This window comes from Cebus imitator, unplaced genomic scaffold, assembly GCF_001604975.1.
Source record: "Cebus imitator isolate Cc_AM_T3 unplaced genomic scaffold, Cebus_imitator-1.0 Scaffold20, whole genome shotgun sequence".
NCBI classification, from domain to species: Eukaryota; Metazoa; Chordata; class Mammalia; order Primates; family Cebidae; genus Cebus; species Cebus imitator.
The window spans coordinates 7,810,167-7,834,354 of record NW_016107335.1 but is presented as its reverse complement, the minus strand read 5'-3'; the positions used below and the strand labels follow the sequence as shown (position 1 = coordinate 7,834,354).

The window sequence follows — 24,188 nt, the reverse complement described above, 5'->3', positions numbered from 1 at the left end:
GGGGTTTCACCATGTTGACCAGGATGGTCTCGATCTCTTGACCTCGTGATCCACCCGCCTCGGCCTCCCAAAGTGCTGGGATTACAGGCTTGAGCCACCGCGCCCGGCCTGAATTTTTTTTTTTTGAGACAGGGTCTCACGCTGTTACTCAGGCTGGAGGGCAGTGTCATGATCTCGGCTCAGTGCAGCCTCCACCTCCCAGGCTCAAGGGATCCTTTTACCTCAGCCTCCCATGTAGCTGGGACTATAGGTGTAAGCCACCACTGCTGGCTAATTTTTTGTATTTTTTGTAGAGACAGGATTTTGCCACGTTGCCCAGGCTGGTCTCAAGCTCCTAGACTCAAGTGATTGGACCACCTCAGCCTCCCAAAGTGCTGGGATTACAGGTGTGAGACACTGCACCCCGGCAGAGACTGAATTTTTGTTGTTTTTTTGTTTTTTGAGTCAAGGTCTTGCTCTCTTGTGCAGGCTGGTGTGCAGTGGTGCAATCACATCTCACCGAAGCCTCAATCCTCAACTCCGCAGGCTCCAGCAATCCTCCTACCTCAGCCTCCTGAGTAGCTGAGACTACAGATACACACTATCATACCTGGCAAATTTCTTTTGGTAGAGACAGGGACTCATTATGTTGCCCAGGCTGATTTCAAACTCTTGGACTCAAGTGATCCACTTCGGCCTCCAAAAGAGCTGAGATTACAGGTATGACCCACCACACTGGGACAAGGCTGAATTCTAATGTCAGCCTATCATAAATATTGTACCAGATACAGAAACAATATAGAAGGCCAGGAACCAGTTTCACAACACAACTTCTCTTTTTTTTCCACTGCTTCCTTCCTCACCAGTTAAAGTTGGTCCCAACTGATCCCCAATCTATTTGGCCTACACAAAATCTACCCTGTCTTTATCAAATGTTTCTCTCTCTCATTTAATATGGGTGTTATACACAGTATAGCTCAGGTACACCCTCCCCCATCCCAGATAGCAATGCCTTTCCACCCTAAAGACTAGCCCTGATCTCACCTCAAGTTGCATGTATCTTACCTTGCCAGCTCCCCTTCCTCCATGACTACAACTTAGCACTGAAAAACATAGGGTTTCCCCAGGCCCTTTCCTCAGGATGCCTTTTTTTTTTTTTTTTTTTTAAAGAAACATTTCATTAACAAAGATATCCTTATAGATAAAAACAGAATTGTAGAGCTGAAAGGAATCTTAGAGATCACCCTAAGATTACTGATGGGGAAGCTAAGACACTTCCTTTGCTTAGGTTAATCAGTTTATGTGCTTGTAGCATCCACACATAATTCATGGAATAGTTATCCATTGCAGCACAAAGCACTTCTTACCTTCACACTCAGGGTAATTACATCTCCTTCTCTCAATGGAGACACTTCTGCATTACTTCTCTTCCCACTGTCCCCACTACAGAGTTCTGTTTTCTCCATTGCTTCTATTATAATACCATCTTCTCCATAATTCAGTCAAGACATCTGCCTCCCATTAACCCCAGTCAGAAACATTTTCCTCTTCCTCCCAGTCCTCTTATTTTGAATAGCGCCTTTTGTTTATAACCCTGGTCTGAGTTCCTACAGCCCCTCTGCTTCTAATACAGATTCTTCACATCACATAAGGATCATTGCTTTTCCCTCTGCGATGGACAGTAAAGACACTGCTTGCAGCACAGTGCTGTCTCTTTCTATTACACCTTAATTCAACTTGTGTGGGCCACTCCTCTATTGCACCAAATCCAAGCATCTCTTCTTCCTTTCTCTCATTTAGTCCTAGCACGTCAATATTTCACCCACATTACTCTAAGCTGATAACTTTCTCCCAACAAGATCAGACTTCCAACAAAAATTTTCCACCTCTTCTTTACAACTCCGTATCCAGGCCTTTTGTCAGCTATGAGTGCCACCTTGCATAGAGAGCTCCATCCTTTCCACTGGTTCAGGTGCGAAGTTTCTTCTTTCCTACCCCATTGCAGAGCATTTCCCCATTTCCTCTAAATATATGTTCCTTCCCACAAAATTCTTTCCTTCTCATCATTACCATTTAAATATTTCTCTTTTTGTACATCTATTCAATTACTCCTCTCCTCTCTATATCCTAACTCCAAATTAGTTTCTTTTCCCATTACTTTTCTTTTCCTATTACTTTCCAGGCAGAATTCTTGTTTCCTACTATACAGCTTCCTATTCTAACATTTCTCTCAATGTAAAGCACTTTACTCACAATGCTATGTTCTTCCTTCTTTCAAATTAAAATATTTCCCCCATTATTCTAAATATTGCCTCTCTGCATTATTCCCAGTACAGACTACTCATGCCCACCACTCCAAGTGTAAGAATCTTCCTCCTTCCTCCCAATCATCTATTATATATATCTCCATATTTACATGTGCCACCTTAGAGACTCTTTCTCTCTGCCAACCCCCTGAAGGGTTACTTTCACTATGGCACAGAGCATCTCAGCAGCCGATTCCACTCCTCCTAATAAAATTTTCCTGTTGTCACTCCTGAGGTCTATCTCTGATCCAGGGGGTTCTTCACCCTTTTCTGCCCTTAAGTACCTTGGCAGTCTGGTAAAGCCTATGAACACATTCTAGAATAATGCTTTTAGATGTACTACATAAAATACATAGTATTACATTTGAAGCTAAGTATATTAAAATATAGTTTAAAACAGAATTTGTGATATAATTATGTTTATTTATTAATTCATTAAACAAGGTCCCTCCAAAGACTTTAAATTTATATCAAACTATCTGTGATTTATTTCAGTGACAAAAACCTCCTGTACTGCTGAAACAACCATGATTTTTGGCCTATATTCATAATTGAAGTGATAAAAAAATAAAGGTATAAGTTTTCTCCCACCCATAGCTAACGGATCCCCTGATGAAAGGTCTGTGGAGTCCAGGTGGACAGACCTACTTTAAACACTGAGGTCTAGAGAATTGAAAGGAACATTAAAAATCATCTGAACCAAAACTTTTGGCCCCTCTGAGGAAACCAAAGCCTAGAGAAGTTACATGAATTTGACTCTCCCACTGTGTCTCAAACATACTACATCTTTAATAGACACACAATAAATGTTCCCTGAATTGAACTAAGTGACTTGTCAGAATTATACAATTAATGAGTGACAAAGGTGAGAATTGAACCCATGTGTCATAACTCCTAAACAAATGTTCCATCAATCACATTAAGTTAATGCAGTATTTGCCTTTCTATAAATGTCAATGTAGCAATCACTCTCACTGTATGCTCAAAAGTTCTAGGAAAACATACTCTGGATCTCCCTCGCTTCCCCCAGAAATCTCCCTCTTGTTTCTAACAACATAAGTCTCTAATTCCACGTTGCATTATCATGTTCTGTTTTCCTCTCATAAGTAAATATTATATCTTGACAATCATAATGGATACCTATTCAGATATTAATTAGTGGTCATCCAAATGTTCTCTAGCTACAATCAGGTGCTTAGCTCACAGTAATCAGCACTTGAATACTATGCTCCTAAGAAGTCTTTCTCGTTTCCTTGCATGATTTCCATTGTTATTGCCAATCTCTATTCAGAAATTAGCAAATATTTTTCTGCTTAGTTTAAAAAAATAATGTTTACTAGACCAACGTGTCTCAGGTTTGTCCCATCGTATTCCCATATCTTCTATATAACCTTAAACTACAAATGTTTTCTTTACCATAACCAATACTGGCATTATTTTTCACGTCAATCTCTCACTACATTTTTGTCATCCATCTAACAAATATATATAGAGTATCTACCGTTCCTCATTTCCTAAGATTTTGCATTCAGGCAATCCAATCTTTTTTTTCCCCTGAGTGAATAATTGCTCTAGACAACCCCAACTCAAAGGTTTCTTCTGCTTCTTTGTGCGGGGTGGGGGGAATGGAGTTTCGCTCTTGTTGCCCAGGCTGAAGTACAGTGGCGCGATCTCGGCTCACCGCAACCTCTGCCTCCCGGATTCAAGCAATTCTCCTGCCTCAGCCTCCCAAGTAGCTGGGATTACAGGCATGCATCACCATGCCTGGCTAATTTTGTATTTTTAGTAGAGACAGGGTTTCTCCATGTTGGTCAGGCTGGTCCGAAGTCTCAATCTCAGGTGATCCACCCACCTCGGGCCTCCCATAGTGCTGGGATTATAGGCGTGAGCCACTGTGCCCAGCCTTCTTCTCATTTCTCCACATTCACAGCTCTTTTCATCATTCCCCAACTACATAGCGTCCTTTTCACCCATTGTCGCTGTGATGCATATCTGCACCACATCTTGCACACAGCAAGTTAGCTTCAGTTACTCTCAGCCAGAGCTCACACAAACCTTCAGATATGCGAGATCATCTCAGCCCATCCCACCTAAGGCAGAATTCTGTTCTCTCCTGTCATTTAGAGCTTCCTGCTGTCTTCTCTCCATTATTCCTAATACACTGAGGACCCAATATCCAATTTGAAGCTCCTTTTCCTCCATCACTTTCAGATGACTGTGTTCTTAAAACTCTCTAGATTGGTTATGTTAAATATGGTCACCACTGCTCACATGTGGCTGTTGACCAACTGAAACATGGCTAATCCAAATGGACATGTGCTGGAAGTGTAAAATAACACTGGGTTTTGAAGACTTAATATGAAAAAAGAATATAAAATTATCTCATTAAAATGTTAATATTAATTAATGTTGAAATAATATTTTGGACATCTTGAATTTAAAAATGTATTATTAATTTTGCTTATTTTTATCTTTTTAATGTGGCCAATAAAAATTTTTAAATGATATATGTGGCTTGCATATATCTCTACTAGACAGCACTACTTTGGGCTCTTCTATTGAGTCATACTTTAATCTTCCCCAATAGTTCAGAATTCTCTCCTCTTTTATCACTTTTACTAAAAGACATTCTCTCCATTTTCCCCACTGTTCCCCACATGCCAAACCTGGGATTCTTTTCAATCTACCATTTCCAATAACTTTCTACTCAATTACTTCTATATATCATATTTATTTTCATCTGCTAATATGGCTTCTACTCCTACAATCAAATCATAACAAAGTTCCTTTTATCCTTCGTCAGTTCTAGTAGAGAATGGTAACTGTTTTAACTGTCAATAATTTTTTTTAAAAAGTCCCTGTAATTCCCCAAAAAATAACCTCACTAATCATTCTCCAAATTGGCCTATCTATACTATGATTTCATTTAAACGGGCTAGCAGTTCTAAAACACTAAACAAATGTAAATTAATAATCAATTCAGACCAATGTCACTCATTCACACCAAGAAAACAATTTCTCCTCTGTCATTTAAAGATTGCATTATTTCTCCAAATTCTTCTAATGTTGAGGTTTCAATCCCATTATTCACAGCAGAGAACTCTGTCATTTCACTCCAAATACTTGAAAACAATTCCCAAAACAGAGTATTCATTTTCCAACCATTTTTAGCCTGGGTCATGTGTCATCAGTCTCCAAATTGATTTTATGTCTCTCATTTCTGGAATTGCATTTTCTTTTCTCAATGATTTCAGGAAAAACTCAAGATTGGGAAGGTGGATGTGAATGGCTTGGGTAGGAAGAGTTGGAAGCATGTTTGCTAAGAGTGACAGAAGCAGTGGTCACAGATAGGAGCTCTCATTCCTCATGCTCTTTGAACGTTTCTTCTGAAGCCTTTCCTCCTTACTACTCTATCGCAGCTTCCCCCCCACTATAAACCTTTTACATGTATCTCCTCCCAGCATGAGTGATTGTCTTTATTCCAGCACTTTACCAAAATTCTTCCTCTGTAAGTTCTCCTTCCCATCATTCTTGACAAAAAAAATTCCTTGCTTTACTCCAAGAACACAAATCTTTTTTCTTTTTTTTACTTCCAACATTTTCCTCAGATGGTGAAGCTCTTGTCTTTATCATTTCATATAAATTCCACTTTCCCATCATTCTCAGTATTACTTCTAGTGTTGAAACTTTTCCTTGTTCCCCGAGCATTTTTATTTAGTTCTCCCCAAATCCTCACATGACAGAACTCTTACACACACACAAACACACACACACACACACACACACACTCTCACTCACACTTGTAGTCCAGTAATAAAGTTCACTTTTGATTTAGTCCAGTCAAGAGTCCCTTTTCCAGCAGAGAACCCTCTCCTTCTTCATGTTCTTTGGATATTCCCAGTATACAGCTCATCCCCTGGTCCTTTTGTCTATTCTTGTTTCATCAATATTTCTCTTCTGTTCTTTTTCTCTGCTTATTCCTTTTTTCTCAATGTCTGTTTTTATATCCAATATACTATATGATCCAGAAAAGAGCCCCCATTATACATATGGGTCAAAATAAGAACTGAGAGGACCTGAAAGGGTGGGACAAATTGCTTGCTATCCCATGGTTTGGGCATATGCCCCTCTGTCCCCCTACCAAGGGATCCCCCTCTATCGTCTCTCTTCAGCTCATCTCTTTCTAGATGTGTCTGGTTACACCTCCAGGTCCTATTGCCTCTAAAGCCATCTCTTTGATGGCCTGCCTTCTCTTTTTTCTGCCTTAGGACCACCCAATTCTGACAATCATACTAACCCTTTCTTCTTAAGATCATCCTACTGGCTTCTAGGCTCCCACCCTGGGCCCTTTTATCTTGTGGACATTTTCTCCCACCTTCCAGTTGCTGCTCTATCTTTTCCTTATGATCCCACTTAGAAGATGCTATTCTGACTTCAGTTACTGGATCCTCCTGATCCAACTAGGCACAAAAAAGAAAACAACAGCTGAATCCCCAAAACCAAAATGCCAGGGCTAAAGGAGAAAAGAATAGGAAGACAGGCCCTATGACCGCCTTTGGGGTCTATAAGGGTGATTAACCCTTTGGACAATGTCAGAAAGCACAGAAACCGATAATCAATAATTGCCTCTCCTGGCAAAGGACAAAAGCACTCTTGCATTCCCTTCTTGTCTCTGTTAAAGTCAGCCCCCAGGCCTACTAGGGTCATTTCCACCTCTAAGCTGGATGCAATGAATGGTTGCGCAGAGGCAGTTCCATCTTGATGCTAAAGATGTTGAAGCATCAAAGTCCCCACACTTGCAAGTGGTCCCTGCTTTTCTTAAATAGGCCCCACCAAATAGTATAAGCTTTGGATCTCAGAACACCTGAATCTCTAGCCAGAAGAAAGCTTTTCTGGCTTCTAGGAGTTAAGGACCAATAGAGCGGTCAGGAGGGCTCTAACTGAATTGACTCTAAACAAGGTTCAGTTTAATACACCCTACTTCTATGGAGAGGGCACCATTCATGGTGGGTCCAGGGCTCTTGAATTATCTGTCAGCTGAATCTTAGCTGGGTTCTGCACTCCAGTCTTTGGACCACACCCAACTCAGCCCAGCCTGTAGCCTCTCTCTTGGCATCCTAGTCAGCACTTGTCCAGAGTGTGCTAGGCATCCTGTAGGCTCATGTTCTCTTTGGCCCCCTACTCAGTTCTTCAAGGCTTAGCTCTGAATCTACCAATTCAGAAGTCACGGCTTTAAGACCCTCCCTTTGCCCCTGTATCCACAGAGCCTATACCCACGCTTTGAGCTTTTCTGGTCAGTATGATCTCTTTAGAAGCCAGAATGTGCCCTCCAATGCTGAACTGAGAGCTGCCCCAACATACCCCCATCTTGATGCCCCCAGAAATCCCCTCCTTGTAGCTTGTCTAACCCCGGCAGAGGAGAGGAAAAAAAATGGAATTCTGAAAAGGAGCCGGGGCCAAGGCTTGATAGCTAGGATGCTGCGGGAAAGGCACTAATGTGAAGGGGGCACTGGAAAGTCTTCATCTAGCCTCCGGGGCTACGGGGACAGAGCAGGGCAGGGGTTCTGGGACCTAAAGAAGCTGTATTTGGAACTGAATTGGAGCCAGAACCTGAGCGTGATCTAAAGGTCTGGGACTTCAAGGTCCAGGCAGGTGCCGAGGTTCTGAGCAGGTTCCTGTCCAGAAGTTCCAGGTGAACGGGCCTCCAGCCCGCCCTGGTCGGCCCCAGCACTTACCGGGCAGACTTGGAAAAGTCTCTGAGAAGTGCGAAGACGGAGGTGGCGGGGGCTCTGCCACTTTCTCCCGGGCCGGCAGCAGCTCGTCGGCATCCAGCCCGCCCTCTGGGCGTCGGCCGCCTGGCTCCGGGTTGTTTCGGGTGGCAGTGGCGGCGGCGGCAGCAGCGGCGGCGAGCTCCGGGGGCCCGTAGAAGGCGTCAGGAGGCTCCGCGAAGCTGGGCAGCGCGGTGGTCAGCGCCACCATCGAGGGCACAGCCTGACCCAGCCCCGCGCAGAAGGTGTTGGTAAGGCGGCCGGCGAAGGAGGCTAGTGGGGTGAGGGGCGGGAGACCTGCGGGCAGCGGTGCGGGGGCCAGCGCCTGCGGCAGCACGAGCGGCCGATAGGGCATGAACATGGGGTAGCCGGTGTAGAGCAAGTGGCCGGAGCGCGGCGGCGGCGGCCCGATCAGGGAATCGATGGAGAAGGCAGTGCCTGGGCCCCCGCCGCTGCCCCCGCCGTTTCCCCCCGGGGCGCCACCGCCTCCGGCCCGCTGCATCTTGTTCGGAGCTGCGGCCGCCCCGGGGCGCTCCCCTCCAGGTGCCTCCGTGCGCCCCGCGGCTCCAGCGCCCCGCGCTGACACGCAGGGCTCGCTCCCTGGCTCCTGGGCCGAGGTGGCGGCGGGGCGCGGGCTCGGCGCAGTGTGGCTCCGGCGCCGCGCTCCCTCTCTCTCATAAGGAGGGAGGGGGCGGGCGAGCGGGCGGGCTGGGGGTGTCGCCCTCCGGACTCATCCATCTTCCTCAAATTACGCTTCACTTCCTCCCTCCGCCCGCCGCCGCCGCGCCCGGCTCCCGCTCCCTCCACAGAGCCCATTCCCAGCGGCCCGACCGGCCGACCTGGGACCCCCGCCCACCCCCCACGGCTCAACCAACTATTATTAATGGAGATTGATGAGGCCGGACATGCAGCTTTGTGAAAGTTTGCGGCCGATGAGAAGGCGGCTGCAGCTGCTGGGCTGGTCCCCTTCCCTCCACCCAGTCCCCTTCCCTTCACTCATTCCACCCCCAACTCAACCCACCCGGCCCGGGCTCGGCCCAGCTCGGAGGGCGAGCGGGTGGTGGCCCAGGCTCCGACGGGACGGCGGAGCCAAGCGCGGACGGGACGCCAGGCGGCAGGCGGGGAGGGCGCACCAGGAGGGACAGGCAGCGGGGCGGACCACAGCACCCCTCTGCCCTGGGCCGCCGCCCTCCGTCGGACCCCGAGTCATTCCCCGCCGTACCTCCCGGCTCCGACACCCCTCCCCCGCCCGTGGAGCGGACGTCGTGGCGGTCCCCAGAGCAAGCTCCAGCGCGACGGGCGGGACAGCACCGCCGCCGCCCCTTCCAGCGAGAGCGCGGGGCTGAGGGAGGCGAGGCGGGGCCGGTAGGGGGCGCGCTGCACCCGCCCGGTACTGCGGCTTAGGGCCACTCTTACGGGGCCCCTTTCCTCCTGTCCGTCTGCCCCATTCACACTCTGGCCTCTGGTCTCTCTCTATTCTCTTGGCACTGGCTCTTCACCTTCTTCCTTTTTCCCTCCACCGTCACCAACTTCCTCTAGTCCCTTTCTCTCGCCTCTGTGGGTAGTTTCCTCGAGTGCCTACACTATGCCAAGTACTTACCATTCCTCTCACCTTTCCCTTCCATCTTTCTCCCATCCTTTACATTCTTTTTCTTCCTCCCACTCCTCTTCCCTTTCCCGTCCTCGTTTCTTTTCCTATTTCTTTCCCATTTCTCATTCCTTACCCAGTCCCTCTTACTTGGTTTTTCTCATTTCTCTCCTTTAACTGTATCTCTTGTCTGTCTGTCTATCTCCTGTCTCCCTCCCTCGCACCCTCTCCCTCTCTTCTGCTATTAATTTCCCTGATTGGCTCCCCAGCTCCAGCGCCGCTGATGAGCCCTATTCATTCCCGGGCCTGACACTCACGACCTGCCCTGGCTGATTGCTGGGGGCTGGCCCCAGCAGCGTTGATGAGCCCCAAGGGTCAGCAGCGCTAATTATCCGATAATTGCAGATGACTCTCACCTCCCCCCTTCTGAGACACAGAAATGGTGGCGCTTTTTACTGTTCTCCTCCTACTCCCAATTCCCAGCAGTAGAGTTGTCAATCTAGAGGCAAAAGTCACAGACACTTTGGCTTGATAGCCACCTCAGGTCAATGGGCAAGAAAGAGACTTAAGACAGGCAAGTCAACAGAAGAGTGACCCAAGCTTCAGGACACAGAGCCAGCCTGGCTAGCTACAGTGAGTGTCATCTGGTCACAAGAAAATTGTTATTCAGGTGAGCGTAGGGAGAGCCAAGCTAGTTAAAATTAATAACAGCAAAACCAGGCAAGTTTAGGAAGATGCAGTCTAGGTAGGGGAAGTGATTCGGGTCCGGCGAGGAGGAAAATCTACACGAGTCCCAGGGTTGCCTCGCCAAGGCAGAGCAGAGCAGGAGGGAACTCTGGATCTCAGTGACATTTGTTCCATCAGGAATGTTGTGTTAGCCTAGTGAACACTGTTAATGTCAGGCTGATGTATTTAAATCAGTACTTTGAAACACACTGTCACCAGGGTGGACTGAGGAAGGGAGCAGGACTCAAGAATTGAGAGTTTTTTGGTTATGCCTTAACTGACAATTCATCAGAGGTGAACAGAGAAGAGTGTCATTTCCATGCAGTCTTGATCTACTTTGGGCACCACATTAAGCTCAGTGAAATTTCTAAGAAACGAGTCTGGTGTAAGATGTCATGATGGAGAAAGAAGAGGTGCCTTAGCTTAGGTCTGGGAACTCCAACTCACTACTAAAGGACTTGTCTAAAGATATTCTTCAGAACGCCCCTTTGTTAAATTAACCAAGCACTTTACCATACCAACATGAAAACCAAGCTTCAAAAGTATATTGTATTTTTAAAGTGAGAGGGCTTAACATTGTTGGATACATAAGAGGCTTATTGACTTGATAAATTATTGAGGCAACTTTGAGATACAATAACTGAAATTAAACCTGTATGAGCAGTTACAGGACCAATTAAATAAGGCATGAAGGAAGAGTCATTTTTAAAAGTAATTGCATTCATTTATTGTATAGGCAATGAAATCACATAGTACAAAATTCCAAAAGCTCGAAAGGATATATATTGAAACATCTCTCTTCTACCAATACCTTCAATAAAAGGCCACTTTAAGAAGCCTGTCACTTTCTGGTGTGTCAAGGACTCAAGGTTAAAAGACCCTCTGATTGTATTAGCCATGCATGGTGACACACACTTGTAGCCCTAGCTACTTGGGAGCAGAGGCAGAAGGGTTGCTTGAGCCCAGGAGTTGGAGATTAGAGTGAGTTATAATTGCACCACTGTACTCCAAATTGGGTGACAGAGGGAGACGCTGTCTCTAAAAAATGTTTTAAAGACCCTCTGGGCCAGGCACAGTGGTTCATGCCTGTAATCCCAGCACTTTGGGAGGCCAAGGTGGGTGGATCACCTGAGGTCAGGAGTTCAAAACCAGCCTGACCAAAATGGTGAAACCCCGTCTCTACTAAAAATACAAAATTAGCTGGGCATGGTGGTACATGCCTGTAATCACAGCTACTTGGGAGGCTGAGGCAGGAGACTCGCTTGAACCTGGGAGGTGGAGGTTATGGTGAACCACGATTGCACCACTGCACTCCAGCCTGGGCAACAAGAGCGAAACTCCATCTCAAAAAATAAATAAAATAAAGATGCTCTGATCTTGAAGATGTATGTCACCTAGTTCAAGCCAAGAGCTTATAGCTTAGAACTATACTCAGTAAAGTGGATTCTCTACTCAAGCTGGCACAGGAAGAACATACTTAAAGCTTAGTGCCAATAAATCCCAGTGGCCCACCAATTCTGAACAGAGGCAAGTAAGACCTCAAGTACTTCTGTTGACCTGGTGTGGTGTTTGTTGGATACTGTATTTCACAACCCATTTATATCCTCTATCTGTTCCCTTGCCATGCTAGAGACACGAAGTGTGACTTCTGTGAAGTACCTGACATACAGTCACATTGGCATACATAGTGGCAACTGTAGCAACCCACTTCCTTTCCCTGCCCTTTCATAGAACATAGAACTCAGGCCACATGGTAAATGGAAAGAAGCATTGGCTAAGGTAAAAAGACCTGGAGTCAAATTCCTGTTCTGACCCCTCACTGGGCTCTGTGACCTTGACTCCTCTTTGACATCTCTATCTGTGAGGGAGAGTGATAAACATCTACTCTGACTGAATACAGTGATTTACGTCTATAATCCTGACAATTTGGAAGGCCGAGGTGAGAGAACCACTTGAGACCAGGAGTTCAAGGCCAGCCTGGACAATATGGTGAGACCCTGTCTCTACAAAAAAAATTGAAAATTGGCCAGGCATGGTGGCATATGCCTGTAGTCCTAGCTACTCCAGAGACTGAGGTAGGAGGATCACTTGAGCTAGGGAGGTTGAGGCTTCAGTGTGCAGAAATTGTGCCATTACACTCTAACCTGGGTGATAGAGCAGGACCCTGTCTTAGAAATAACAGTAGGCCGGTGTGGTAGCTCACGCCAGTAATCCCAGCACTTTGGGAGGCCAAGGCGGGCAGATCACCTGAGGTCAGGAGTTCGAGACCAGTCTGGCTAATGTGATGAAACCCTGTCTCTATTAAAAATACAAACAATTAGCTGGGTGTGGTGGCACGTGCCTGTAATTCCAGCTACTCCAGAGGCTGAGGCAGGAGAATTGCTTGAACCCAGGAGGTGGAGGTTGCAGTGTGCCGAGATCACACCATTGCACTCCAGCTTTGGTGACAAAACGGAAACTCTGTCTCAAAAATGAAAAGAAAAAGAAATAACAACAACAAAAACTTTGCCTAGTCAAAAAGCAAGGGCAAGGGTCAAGTGAATATGAAAAAACACCCTCCAAAATGAGCTCTTCCTGCACTAAATAGACAAAGAGTGCCCAAGAAGGGAAAAGACTCATTTTCCCTGAAATCCAGAGCACTCCAAAAACTACTTCTTACTCTCTCATCAGTACCGAGTACAGACCTTGCCTCTGTCAAATCTGAACAGAGCTAGCTCCTTTCTTTATCAGTGAAAAACTATGGTTCTCATACTGAATTCCTGAACAGACTCATTATGGGCAAGTACCTGGTCTCACTGTCCAAAACAGAATTCTAAAAGTGCAGCTTTGTTTGTCCATGTTCTCTGACATTTGGGAAATGCTCCTACAGAGGAATTTTATCTTTAATCTACCCTCTGTATGCCCACCATGGCCTCATCATCTAGCCTGACCTGGGCTTCGTGTGTTGCCAAACAGCACCAAGGATGCTAAGAAAGAACAAAGTATTCAAGTCAGAGCCAATAAATCTACACCTCCAACACTCATTGGCCGGAGAAAGTCCTCTCACGGTGGGCAGCGTCGGGCCTGGCCGCTGGTACCCTCTGGTGGCAGCAGCGCACAACTGCGGGCACCGAGGAGGTGTAGGTGCTGCAGCGCCCCCTGGCGATAGTCTAGGAGACGCGCCGAGGGCAAAGAAACCACCAACTGAGCATCCAAGGGCGAGAGCGAGAGGCCTCTGGGTGCTAAACTGTGAATGCACCAGTTGGAGAGAGGGGGTTGTACATGAGTGTCTTAACGTCTAGTGTGCGTGAGTGTAGGGTTAAGTATGTTTAGTGTGCCCTGGTATCCAAACCCTGTCTGCTGTGTTAAATGTGTGCCGTATGTGTGAGCCCACGAGTTCACACGCGGGTAGGTTGGTAGTGGGGAGATCCGTGCCTCCAGTGCAGGGCGGAGTCCTCACGGAGGCGTGAAATTGGTTTGGAGCAAACACATTACGAAAAGCAATTACCAGGGAGAGGTTCTGGGCCCGCGGGACCAACAGCCAGGAGGCTGGGGAGGAAGCGCCCTGGCTCACAAGAGTCTGAATGTCTAACCCCAGGAAGGACCCTCCTGACATTGCCCCGCTAAGGGGACAACATGTGAAGCTGCACACAGCCCCTTCACAGCCACCACTCCACATCGCCTTTCTTCCCTTCCCCATCCTTAAAAAGGCATCCCATGATCACTGGCTCTCCAGATGTGGCCAGGAATCCTCCCCACTCTTCCTATCACTTTAGAGGAGGATCCTCCTTCTGGGATGCCCTTCCAGATCCCAGTCTCATTCCTCGCCCTCCTCTTCACGCCCACAGCTCCTGATCCCACGTTTATCTTGCATTCATCCTATTGCCCCTGTATTCTAAAAGGTTGTTCACACACTTGTTTCTCAGGCTAGACTGAAGATTCACTGAGGGCAGGAGCGTGTCTCGTTCCCAGCAGTGCATGGAGCACCTGAAACCTGGGGCCCCGGAAGGACACAATGAACCAAGTAGATGCGATCGAATAGAATTTCCATCAAAATTCACCAACAGGACTCTCTCGGCCAAGTCATCCCCGGGAGTCGGGATTCCGTGGGAGCAGAGCTCCGAACTCTTTCTCTCGCCAGCGAGCCGGCACTTGCAAGATGCCCAGACTGGCGCTCGGCCCGGCCCCAGATTCCCAGATCCCCACGCCTGGGGCCACAGCCGCTGAAATGCTTCCTAGGCGGCTCCACTGCCATCTCCCTAACAACGGTCTTTTGCTTCCAGGTCCTTCTTCGTCTTCCCCACCTTAGCATCTGACACCACCGTCCAACCAGGGGTCCAAGCCAAAAACCAGGCAGTTGCCCTAGACAGCGCTCTTCTGCAGCCCCCACATCCCCCTCAGCGCCCCTCCCCAGTTCTCCCCAGGGATCCCGAATCTCACCCTCTACGACCGCCTCTGGCCTGGACCACCGCCGCAGGTGCCCCCCCCCCCCCCCCCCCCCCCCCCCCGGGGGCCCCCCCCCCCCCAACGCCCGCAGCCAGGGCGGTCCGTGCTGCCACCCCCGCTGACCCGCTCTAATCAGGTCTCAGGCTAAATGTCACCTCCTGGGAGAGCAGGTTTCCCTGTCACCGGATCTAAAATAGTTCGCACTTCCAAACCCCGGCCCCGTACGTCTCTCCCCGAGATCGGCAGCAGCTGCTGCGTCCTCCTCTGCGCCGCGGCTCTGGGTCCCCCGAGCAAGCGGACCCTGGGGGGGCCTGGAGGGCTGGCCTTGCCCCCGCGCGGCGGTGCCTGGACGCAGCAGGCCCCCCGGAACGGCTGTGGAACAAACCATCGAGCACTAGGACGTCCCCCGGACCCCGAGCCGCGGTCTCCATGGGGCGCCCCGCAGGCCCTCCACAGGAGTGGGCCTCGGGCACCCGCTTCCCGCGCACGCGCCTCGACTCCTCGACTCGGGGCAGCCGCTTCCTGCCCCGACCTTCACCCGCGAGGTGGAGCCGGTGGGGTCGGGGCCGCCTGGGGTTTCCACAGCGAGAGGCCTCCACCGCTTGCCCACCCGCACCCGTGTCCCTAAGCCGCACCCCAGCACCTGAAGCCAGACAGGCCGGTCAGCCCAAGGTCGGTGAGGCCAGGGTGGGAATCGGGGCCATCTCACTTCCTCTCCGCTTCTCCTCAACCAACTTCTCGCTGCCAAATCTGGCTTCGCGCCCTCCAGGCCCCGCCCTTCACGCGTTGCTTGCGGCGGTTGGCGGGAAAGTCGCGAGCTCCTGCGCAGGCGCACTCCGGCGCCTGGGGGAATTCTGGTCAGCGACCCTTGACCTCAGGGATCAGCGTGTGCTTGATTGGCTGCTCTGCCCGACCACCTACCTGCCCTCCACCTGCGGTTGCAGGCCGCTCCTGGCTGCTGGGGCCTCTGGCAAGGTTCTGAAAATCCTTATACTGCAATAACCCTCAGGGACTCCACCTCTCGTTTTACAGATGCAGAAACGTGAGCCCAGAGAGAGAAGAGACTTACATTCCAAGAGTTAATGGCAGTTAAGACCAGAACCTGGATCATGTAACTTTCAGCACAGCGCTTTTGCGGCCACAGAGCTAAATTTAAGGAAGGAGCAGATAAAAGAGGCCGGAACCTGGCGTGCTTCTGATGCTTCCTGACCTACCGTGTCAGGCAATAGGCAGAGCTGATTGTGGTTTTCTAAACCTGGGCCTTTCGCTGTCACCTGAGCCATGGCTACCCTCCGCGATGGGCCACCCTACGTGCCCCTCCTGGGTGGCTCTCCTGCCTCCTCACCTCCCTAGCCCAAGGCTTCCTGTGCCTTCCTGCCGAACTGCGCTGCCTACATGTGCACCGCGCACCTCCTTTAGGCCCTTCCTAACGCGTTCTCACCTGCTGGCCATTCTGTCATTTCACGAAGCTGGCAACCTGGAACCCCTTAACAGCTGGCTGATGCCAAAGGGGAAGATGATGCAGCTGGCACCATGGGGCAGTCAGGGACCCCCTGTCAGTCTGCCCATCCTGACTCCCCTGCAAAGGAGCCGGTTCAGAGGAAGGTCTGTTGAAGACAGCACTAAACACAGACCTGGAGATTTTTAATGCACATACAGGGTTTGCACAGGCTAGAAGGGGGCCTGGGAGAGCCTCAACAGGAGTGTGTCTTCATCAGGCATCACCTGGCTGCCTCGGTGGGTCCGCCTCTGTGCATGGAGAATTACAGCATCCACACCTGCCTGTGGAGCTGGGCTACCTGGCCTGAGTTGGTGCATAGGAGCGCCCTCTGTAGGCTGGGGTATCTGCTTTCTTGCCCTCTCAAAAGGCCGTGGACATCTGGAAGGAGAGGTTTGGATTCAGAGGCTTCTGGTGCTGGTTCTGGCCAGGGCCCTCCCCAGTGCTTCTCTTTCCTCCCGCCCATCTCTGGACCCCCCAAGCAGCTGTGACTGCTCACAGATCCCGGGGTTCACCTAGTAGAGCACGTCCTCAAAATCCAGCTGCAGGTAGCGGAGCAGGCACGGTGGCAGGGGGAGGCGGAGCAGCGCGTGGGGCAGGCTGCCTTCCAGGTGGGAGCGGAGTGCACAGCGGCTCAGATGCTGCAGCGACCTGGGCTGCCTCACCAAGGCAAAGAGGGAGGAGTAGAAACGCTGATGTTTCTAGAGACAGAACGAGGGGCTCAGTGATGGGCAGCCTTGGACAGGTGGCGCCCGCTCCTCCTTACAGGGTAGGCTGGTGAGGGGTGGGGCCATCTACCAGAACGTTTTAGAAACAATGAATGTTTGGGGGTTCACTCCAAAAGTTCTCTTTCTGGGACATAAGTTCATCTTTGGGTACTTTCTGTGGGGGGCTGTGGTTTAGGGGCCAGGCTGAGAGGCTGTATGTTCAGGGTCCTGGAATCTGACCTGCAGAGTTTCAGGAGACACTAGGCCCACAGCCTCCTCCGGAAGCTGCACAGTGCTGTAGGTATTCATCAGGACCTCGATGGCTCGAGGGCACGTGCTCCAACGCTCCAGCACCTGCAGGAGGCACAGACGTGTAGAGTATCCAGTCAGTCCACACAGAGCGATCAGACAGCTACAGAATAGTTGAACTGTGTTTCCCAAAAGATGTATTGAAGACCTCACCCCCTGTACCTATGAATGGGGCCTTATTTGGAAATAGGGCCTTTACAGATGTAATCGTGTTAAAATGAGGTCATTAGGGTGGGCCTCATTCAATATGACTGGTGTTCTTATACAGAGGCACAGACACCTACAGAGACTAGAAGGCCATGTGACAACAAAGGCAGACAGTGGAGTGACCCGTGTACAAGCCAAAGGACACTGAGGATTGTGGGGAACCACTGGAAGCTACAAGAGCGCCATGGGACAGATTCTCCCTCAGAGGCTCCAGAAGGAGCCAGCATTGCCAACCCCTGCATTTCAAACTTCCAGCCTCCATTGCTGTAAGGGATTCCATTTCTTTTGCTTTAAGATACTGAGTCTGTGGTGCTTTGTTTGATCCAGGAAGCCAGTACGGCAGCTAAACTTTCTATTGCATAACTCAGGCCAGATACTTTTCCTAGCACTTTACATATATGAACTCTTCACTGTCCTCCCTCCAAGGGATGGACTGCTATACTTTTAATTAATTTATTTATTTTGAGACCAAGTCTTGCTCTGTTGCCCAGGCTGGAGTACAGTGGCATGATCTCAGCTCACTGCAGCCTCTGCCTCCCGTGTTCAAGTGATTCTCCTGCCTCAGCCTCCTGAGTAGCTGGGACTACAGGTGCACCATCACACCTGACTAATCTTTTGTATTTTTAGTAGAGACAGGGTTTCACTGTGTTAACCAGGATGGTCTTGATCTCCTGCCCTCATGATCTACCCGCCTCAGCCTCCCAAAGTGCTGAGATTACAGGCATGAGCCACCACGCCCAGCTGGGGTGGACAGTTAATATCCCCGTGTTATTATCCAATTTCCTTCGTTACAGCTAAGGGAAACTGAGGTACAGAGAAGTTAATTAACTTGCCCAAGTTGTGGTTCCCACAGTCCAGGCCTGGCAGTGCAGCCCTTTGTCCTTAACCACAGCCCCATCCTGCTCTCCTCTCTGCCTCTACAAGGTCCTAGACTGGGTTTTCTGCTGGCTGGAAGGGAGTCCTTCCAGTGAGGGTAGAGACAATCCATCAAGTGAGGGTAAAGACAGCTATAAGAAGGGGCCAAGGAGGGGCTCACAGAGGGAGGACTGGGTTCTGGAGGCAAGGGAACCCCGGAGCCAGGAGTGCACTCTGGGAGAAGGGACAAGGCAGCCAGAGGCTGTTGGACTGCCCACAGCAGCAGGAGAGGGTGTGGTAGGAGCAGGGGTGGGATCTAGTCGGAGCCAGACTTATGCTTTCATTGCTTCATTCAGCAATATTTATTGAAGGCCTATTATGTGCCAAGGACTAGTGGGGAAAATAGTCTTCGTCATCCAAGAGCAACATAAAAAACACAGAAGTCATCACTCTCAGATCTGCTGCTGCAATGAAAAATAAGCAGGGCGAGGAGCAGTGGCTCATGCCTGTAATCCCAGCACTTTGGGAGGCTGAGGTGGGCGGATCACTTGAGGTCAAGAGTTTGAAACCAGCCTGGCCAACATGATGAAAATACCACCATCTCTACTAAAAATACAAAAATCAGCTGGGTGGAAGTGGCGTGCACCTGTAATCCCTGCTACTCAGGAGGCTAAGGCAGGAGAATTGCTTGAGCCTGGGAGGCAGAAGTTGCAGTGAGCTGAGATTGCGCCACTGCACTCCGGCCTGGGTGACAGAGTGAAACCCTGATGTGGCGAGCAGGCAAGCCATGCGGTGGAGCAGCCTGTGGACAGTCAGAAAGGTGGCCTGACAGACACCGGCACCATGACGCCTGCCCATGCCTGAACTCGGTACCTGAGCAGATTCATGCCTCCTCCGCTGCACTCCACTCTCGCTGCATATCTAGAGGCTGTGGCCACAGAACCTTTGTAAGATCTGGAAACAGCTAAGTACCATCTTTCAAGCAGTATCTCAACACAACCCACACGTGCCCAGACATACAATTGCATCTAACAGTGGGGGCTTGGCAGCTTCTTCTTGCAAAGAGAGGAGACCCTTCTGCTTGTCAGATGAGAGTATTGATGATCAGTGGGAGCAGAAGGCCTGGCCTTCCAGGGGTCCCTGGAGAAAGCCTTTTACACATCCAGGCCCTCTGCTTCTAGCCCTACATCTGAGCAGTGCCCACCAGCCTGTCCCAGGAGGCCTCTTTTCCGCACTCCTCCTCGGAGCTAGGGAAAAGCAGGCTGGTTCCCTCCGACTCTCCTCTCCACCTGCATTCCGGCCCATGTTGATCCTCACCTCTGCACTGGGCTCAAGCAGCCCACCCTTCCTGGAATGCTTGCCTCTTTCTCCTCCCTCCCTCCAAAACTGCCCATCCCAGTCCTGCCTCCAGGAAGCCCATGCAGCTACACCAACCTGCTTTGCACTCTCCCATGTCCAGTGATACCCTCATTGGGTTGATGCCAATCAGCTTACCAAGTGCTTTCTCATCCGTTACATAACGAGAACAACACTAGCTACCAAGTGTTAAGCACCAGGCTTGATGTGTATTAGCTCTTCTCACACGAGCCCTACGAAGAAGGCATCATGTCATATCCCTATGTTACAGATGAGGAAGCTGAGGCCTAGGGAGACTCAGCAACTTGCCGAAGGTCACACAGGGAGTGTGTGTGGCTCTGGAGCCTGCACGACTGGTCACCACTGACCTCAGAGGTTACTGGGACGACTGAGGAACTCCTGTAACAGGAAATACAGCTTAGAGCAGTGCCTGGTGTGTGGTCAGGGCTGCTCGTGCTCCGACTGTTCCCCAGTGCTCTCCTACAGCTTTCCACCCTGTTCGGGAGAGGCTGTATCACATGCAGTGAGTTGCCTACAGCCACAAGAAAAAGCATCAAAGTCACATCCAGGATCCAGGTCCCCTGAGTACAAAGTCCAAAGTGGTGGCTCCTAGAGAACTAGTGGGGGCTGGTGTTTTATCACAGATGGGCAGTGGAGACTTCTGTGCAGGGAGGACAGAAACCCCTCAGCCAAGGCTGGCAGGGCTGCAGATCATGGAAAGGGACAAATGGGGTACTTTGCTCTGGAGCCAACCCCTTTGGTCCCAGAGACAGGCTGAGGGGTAGAGCAGGGCTGTGGGGTCCCAGGAAATCCTTTCGCTGTGCTGGGCCCTCCTCCCGCCCCTGCCTGCCGGGGAAATCATTAGCTGTCAGAGCCGATGTCAGATTACAGGGAATTGCTTATCTCCTAATTATCTAGTGTTAATAGGAGATTAATTAGTGTTAATTGTTGATTTTCTCGTATTTTCCCAAAGGGGAGACCAATCTGCCGAACTCTTGGGCTGTTTAATTATTTGGTCTTGCTTAGGAATCCAGACAGATGCTTCTAGGTTTGTGAGCAAAGGGGAGAGGCTGGGACAGCAGGGGTGGCCCCAGGACAGGCAAGGCTGGGTGGGACAAGACCCTGGGCGGGGCCAGAGGGGACCTGCCTACTCAGAGGGTGGTTTCAGTCTGACCCATCTCCTCTGAGAATGGATGTCCCCATCCCAGGCCCAGTGCCCTCCATGACATTATCTACCCCCTCCAGACATGACGCAGCATGGGGCAAGGCCCCTTCCAGGGCATCAGTAGCACAGGTCTTCAAGTCAAACCCACTTAGGGGAAATTAAGATAAAGTAGGATATAAATTGAAACTGACAGTGAAAGGCATTTTCATAGGTGCCAGGATAGTGGCACCTGTGGGTCCTGCTAGATTCTCAGAAAGTGGGACCGTGTCCATTTGCTGATGTTCAGGGGACCGTGAGCCTCCTGAAACAGGTTCACCCTCTTCCCTTGGGGAGTCTCTCCTGCGTCTGTCACTAAACTGATCCCACTGCTAGTGGGAGCTTCCTCAAATGCTATTTTCACCAGTTTGCTGTGCTGATGGAGACCCCCTAAGCAATGCCTGCCACCCACATGAGCCCTGACTCCTTCCGTCTTTTTGAATCCTTTTATCATCTGGCCCCACTGCTCTCAGTCCTCCTTTCTCACCCATGCACAGTACATACATGCACATATGTGCATGAACACATGCACATATGTGCATGAACACATGCACACACATGCGCACCATGTGTACACATGCACAAATGCACACACGCGCACACCATGTGTACACATGCACACGCACACACATTTCCCACTGATCTGTCTTCACCTTTACCCCTGTTTGGGCTTTGCTTACATGCTGAATGAAAGACAGAAGGAACTATGTGCACAGGTGTTCCAGGCCACATTCCAAAGCAAGCTGGAGCACAGGCCTAGGTCTCCCTGTCCCCTCACCATTGGTGGCCCTCCTGCTGCCTGCAGTCCCCCATACCTTGGGGAGGGCCCCTGGCCAGAATCGGATGGCACCGTGGTTGAGCAGAGCCCGAACCACGTGCTCAGGGCTCTGGGCCAGGGCTGCAGCTGGGCCCTGCAGAGCACAGTGCAGGGGCGTGTGTCCCCCATAGTCCATGGCATTGGCGCTGACACCACAGGACAGAAGCAGCTCCACGACAGCTGCATGGCCACGGCGACAGGCCAGGTGCAGGGGTCGCTGCTTGTCCTGGTCAGCAGCATCGGCATCTGCTCCAGCTGAAAGCAGCAGGCTGCACAGCTGCAGGCAGCGGGCGGTGGTGGCCTCTGCATCAGCAGTAGACTGGCAGCGGGCATCACAGGCAGCCAGCAGTGGAGTCCAGCCTTGGGCATCACGGGCATCAGGACATGCCCCCCGTCTTAGAAGCAGGTCTGCCAGCTCCACATGACCAAGCCGGGCGGCCACATGCAAAGGCGTCTCCTCTTCCTCCTCGGACCGACCATCCACTCTTGCTCCAAACCTGAGGAGAAGCTCCGCACACCTATTAGGGGGAGATGGTGGTGGAGAGGAAAGCTGGCACAGACCCCCGGCAGGGACACTTGGATGGCTCTTGGTTCTGTCTCCCCCTACCCACCCTCCATCCTGCCCATCACTGGCCATCCCGGCACCATTCTGCAAGATCAACAGTGCCCTTCTTTTTTTTTTTTGAGACTGAGCCTTGTTCTATCACCCAGGCTGAAGTGCAGTGTCATGATCTCGGCTTACTGCAACCTCCGCCTCCCGGGTTCAAGCGATTCTCCTGCCTCGGCCTCCTGAGTAGCTGGGATTATAGGCACCCACCACCATGCCTGCCTAATTTTTTGTGTATTTAGTAGAGATGGGTTTTCACCATGTTGGCCAGGCTGGTTTTGAACTCCTGACCTCAAGCGATCCACCCTCCTCGGCCTCCAAAAGTGTTGGGATTTCAATGAGCCACTGCACCCAGCCAACGGTGTCCTTCTTTAAAATCCAAATACTTTTTGTTGGGATAATCCACTAAATCGTCAGTGCAAATAAAAGTCACCAACAGTTATCATATGAGCAATTAGAACAAGTGCCTGCTAAGGGCTCTACGTGTATTTGGTAATTTAATCCTCACTACCATCCCTTGGTAGGCTCTCTTACGACTCTCATGTCATAGAGGAGGAAACTGAGGTTTGAGGATCTCATGCAAGTTGACACAGCTAGTAGGGGGAGGGTTGCTGTTTGGGTCCAGGGCAACAGGACTGTTGGGGGCTCTGCATGCTAGGACTGGAGGAGGAAGGTGGCTTGGGGCCCGGCTGTGGGCACACATGGAAATGGGACAGTGGGACAAAGAACAAGACTGATTGGCTGGACGAGGTGGCTCATGCCTGTAACCTTAGCACTTTGGGAGGCCGAGGCAGGTGGATCACCTGAGGTCAGGAGTTTGAGACCAGCCTGGCCAACGTGGTGAAACTCCATCTCTACTAAAGATAGAAAAATTAGCCTGGTGTAGTGGTGGATGCCTGTAATCCCAGCCACTTGGGAGGCTGAGGCAGGAGAATCGCTTGAACCTAGGAGGCAGAGGCTTCAGTGAGCCAAGATCATGCCACTACACTCCTCCAGGGGGGACAGAGAGAAACACTGTCTCAAAAAAAAAAAAAAAAAAAAAAAAAAGACCAAAAATTGGCCAACTGGATTTGCTCCAAGACAGCAAGAAGCACAGGGAGTCACGGCAATCTGTGTGCCTCACCTCAGGACTAAGGGGACTTGGCCTCTCTGAGCTCCAGTTCCCTGTTGTGTAGAATGGGGATAATTAATAACACCTGGACCTTCTGAGGTGGTTGTGAGCAGCACATTAGACAATGCCCGGAAACCTGTCATCGTAAGAGCTCAAAATGACAATACTTGGTGGGGGGAGCAGGTGGTATAGAGGGTGATGGATTTGGGGGCTCACTTTATTATCCTGTCTGACTTTCTATATGTTTCAAAGTCTCCATAATAATTTCAAAATACATTTGTTTACTCAAAAAGGAAGGAAGGATTCTCACTGGGTGTGACCTCAGGGAGGCCAGTGGGATTATGTGGAGCCTCACTATCCAGTGGTAGCCACCGGCCACCTGTGGCTATTGAGTTCTTGAAATGTGGCTAATCCTAACTGAGATGTGCTGTGTTCTATGCATGCCTTTTTTTTTCCCTTCAGAAACAGAGCCAGCTAGATGCAGTGGAGAATCACTTTAGCCCAGAAGTTTAAGACTTGCCTGGGCAACAAAGTGAGACCTGTCTCCACAAAAAATTAGCTGGGCATGATGGTATGGGTCTGTAGAAGTCTCGGCTACTCTGTAGGCTGAAGTGAGAGGATTGCTTGAGCCCAGGAGTTTGAAGCTACAGTGAGCTATGATCGCTCCACGGCACATCCAGACTGGGCGACTGAGAGACAGACCCTAACTCACTCTCTTTTTTTTTTTT

General features: G+C 50.2%; 2 protein-coding genes across 4 annotated transcripts in view; both read right to left on the bottom strand.

Annotated features, from left to right (window-relative positions):
* Positions 1-15,558, bottom strand: part of GBX1 (gastrulation brain homeobox 1) — a 27,143-nt gene extending 11,585 nt beyond the window's left edge. The window contains exon 1 of one of the 2 annotated variants that reach the window (XR_005198656.1): positions 15,436-15,558. Coding sequence is in view for 1 of the 2 variants with exons in the window: in XM_017520319.2 (XP_017375808.2) it covers positions 8,021-8,555 (535 nt within the window). In the remaining variant the exon portion in view is untranslated. Of the gene's footprint in view, positions 1-8,020; positions 8,696-15,435 lie in introns of those variants that run through there. The other variant, XM_017520319.2, reaches the window with a different exon arrangement.
* Positions 15,559-16,415: 857 nt separating this feature from the next.
* The window catches only part of ASB10 (ankyrin repeat and SOCS box containing 10), a 10,713-nt gene continuing 2,940 nt past the window's right edge, over positions 16,416-24,188 (bottom strand). For both annotated transcript variants that reach the window (XM_017520262.1, XM_017520252.2), the window contains exons 3-6: positions 21,741-22,260; positions 17,238-17,351; positions 16,806-16,991; positions 16,416-16,671 (exon numbers count right to left, since the gene is read on the bottom strand). In XM_017520262.1, coding sequence (XP_017375751.1) covers positions 16,806-16,991; positions 17,238-17,351; positions 21,741-22,260 — 820 coding nt within the window. In that variant the 3' untranslated portion in view covers positions 16,416-16,671. The remainder of the gene's footprint in view (positions 16,672-16,805; positions 16,992-17,237; positions 17,352-21,740; positions 22,261-24,188) is intronic.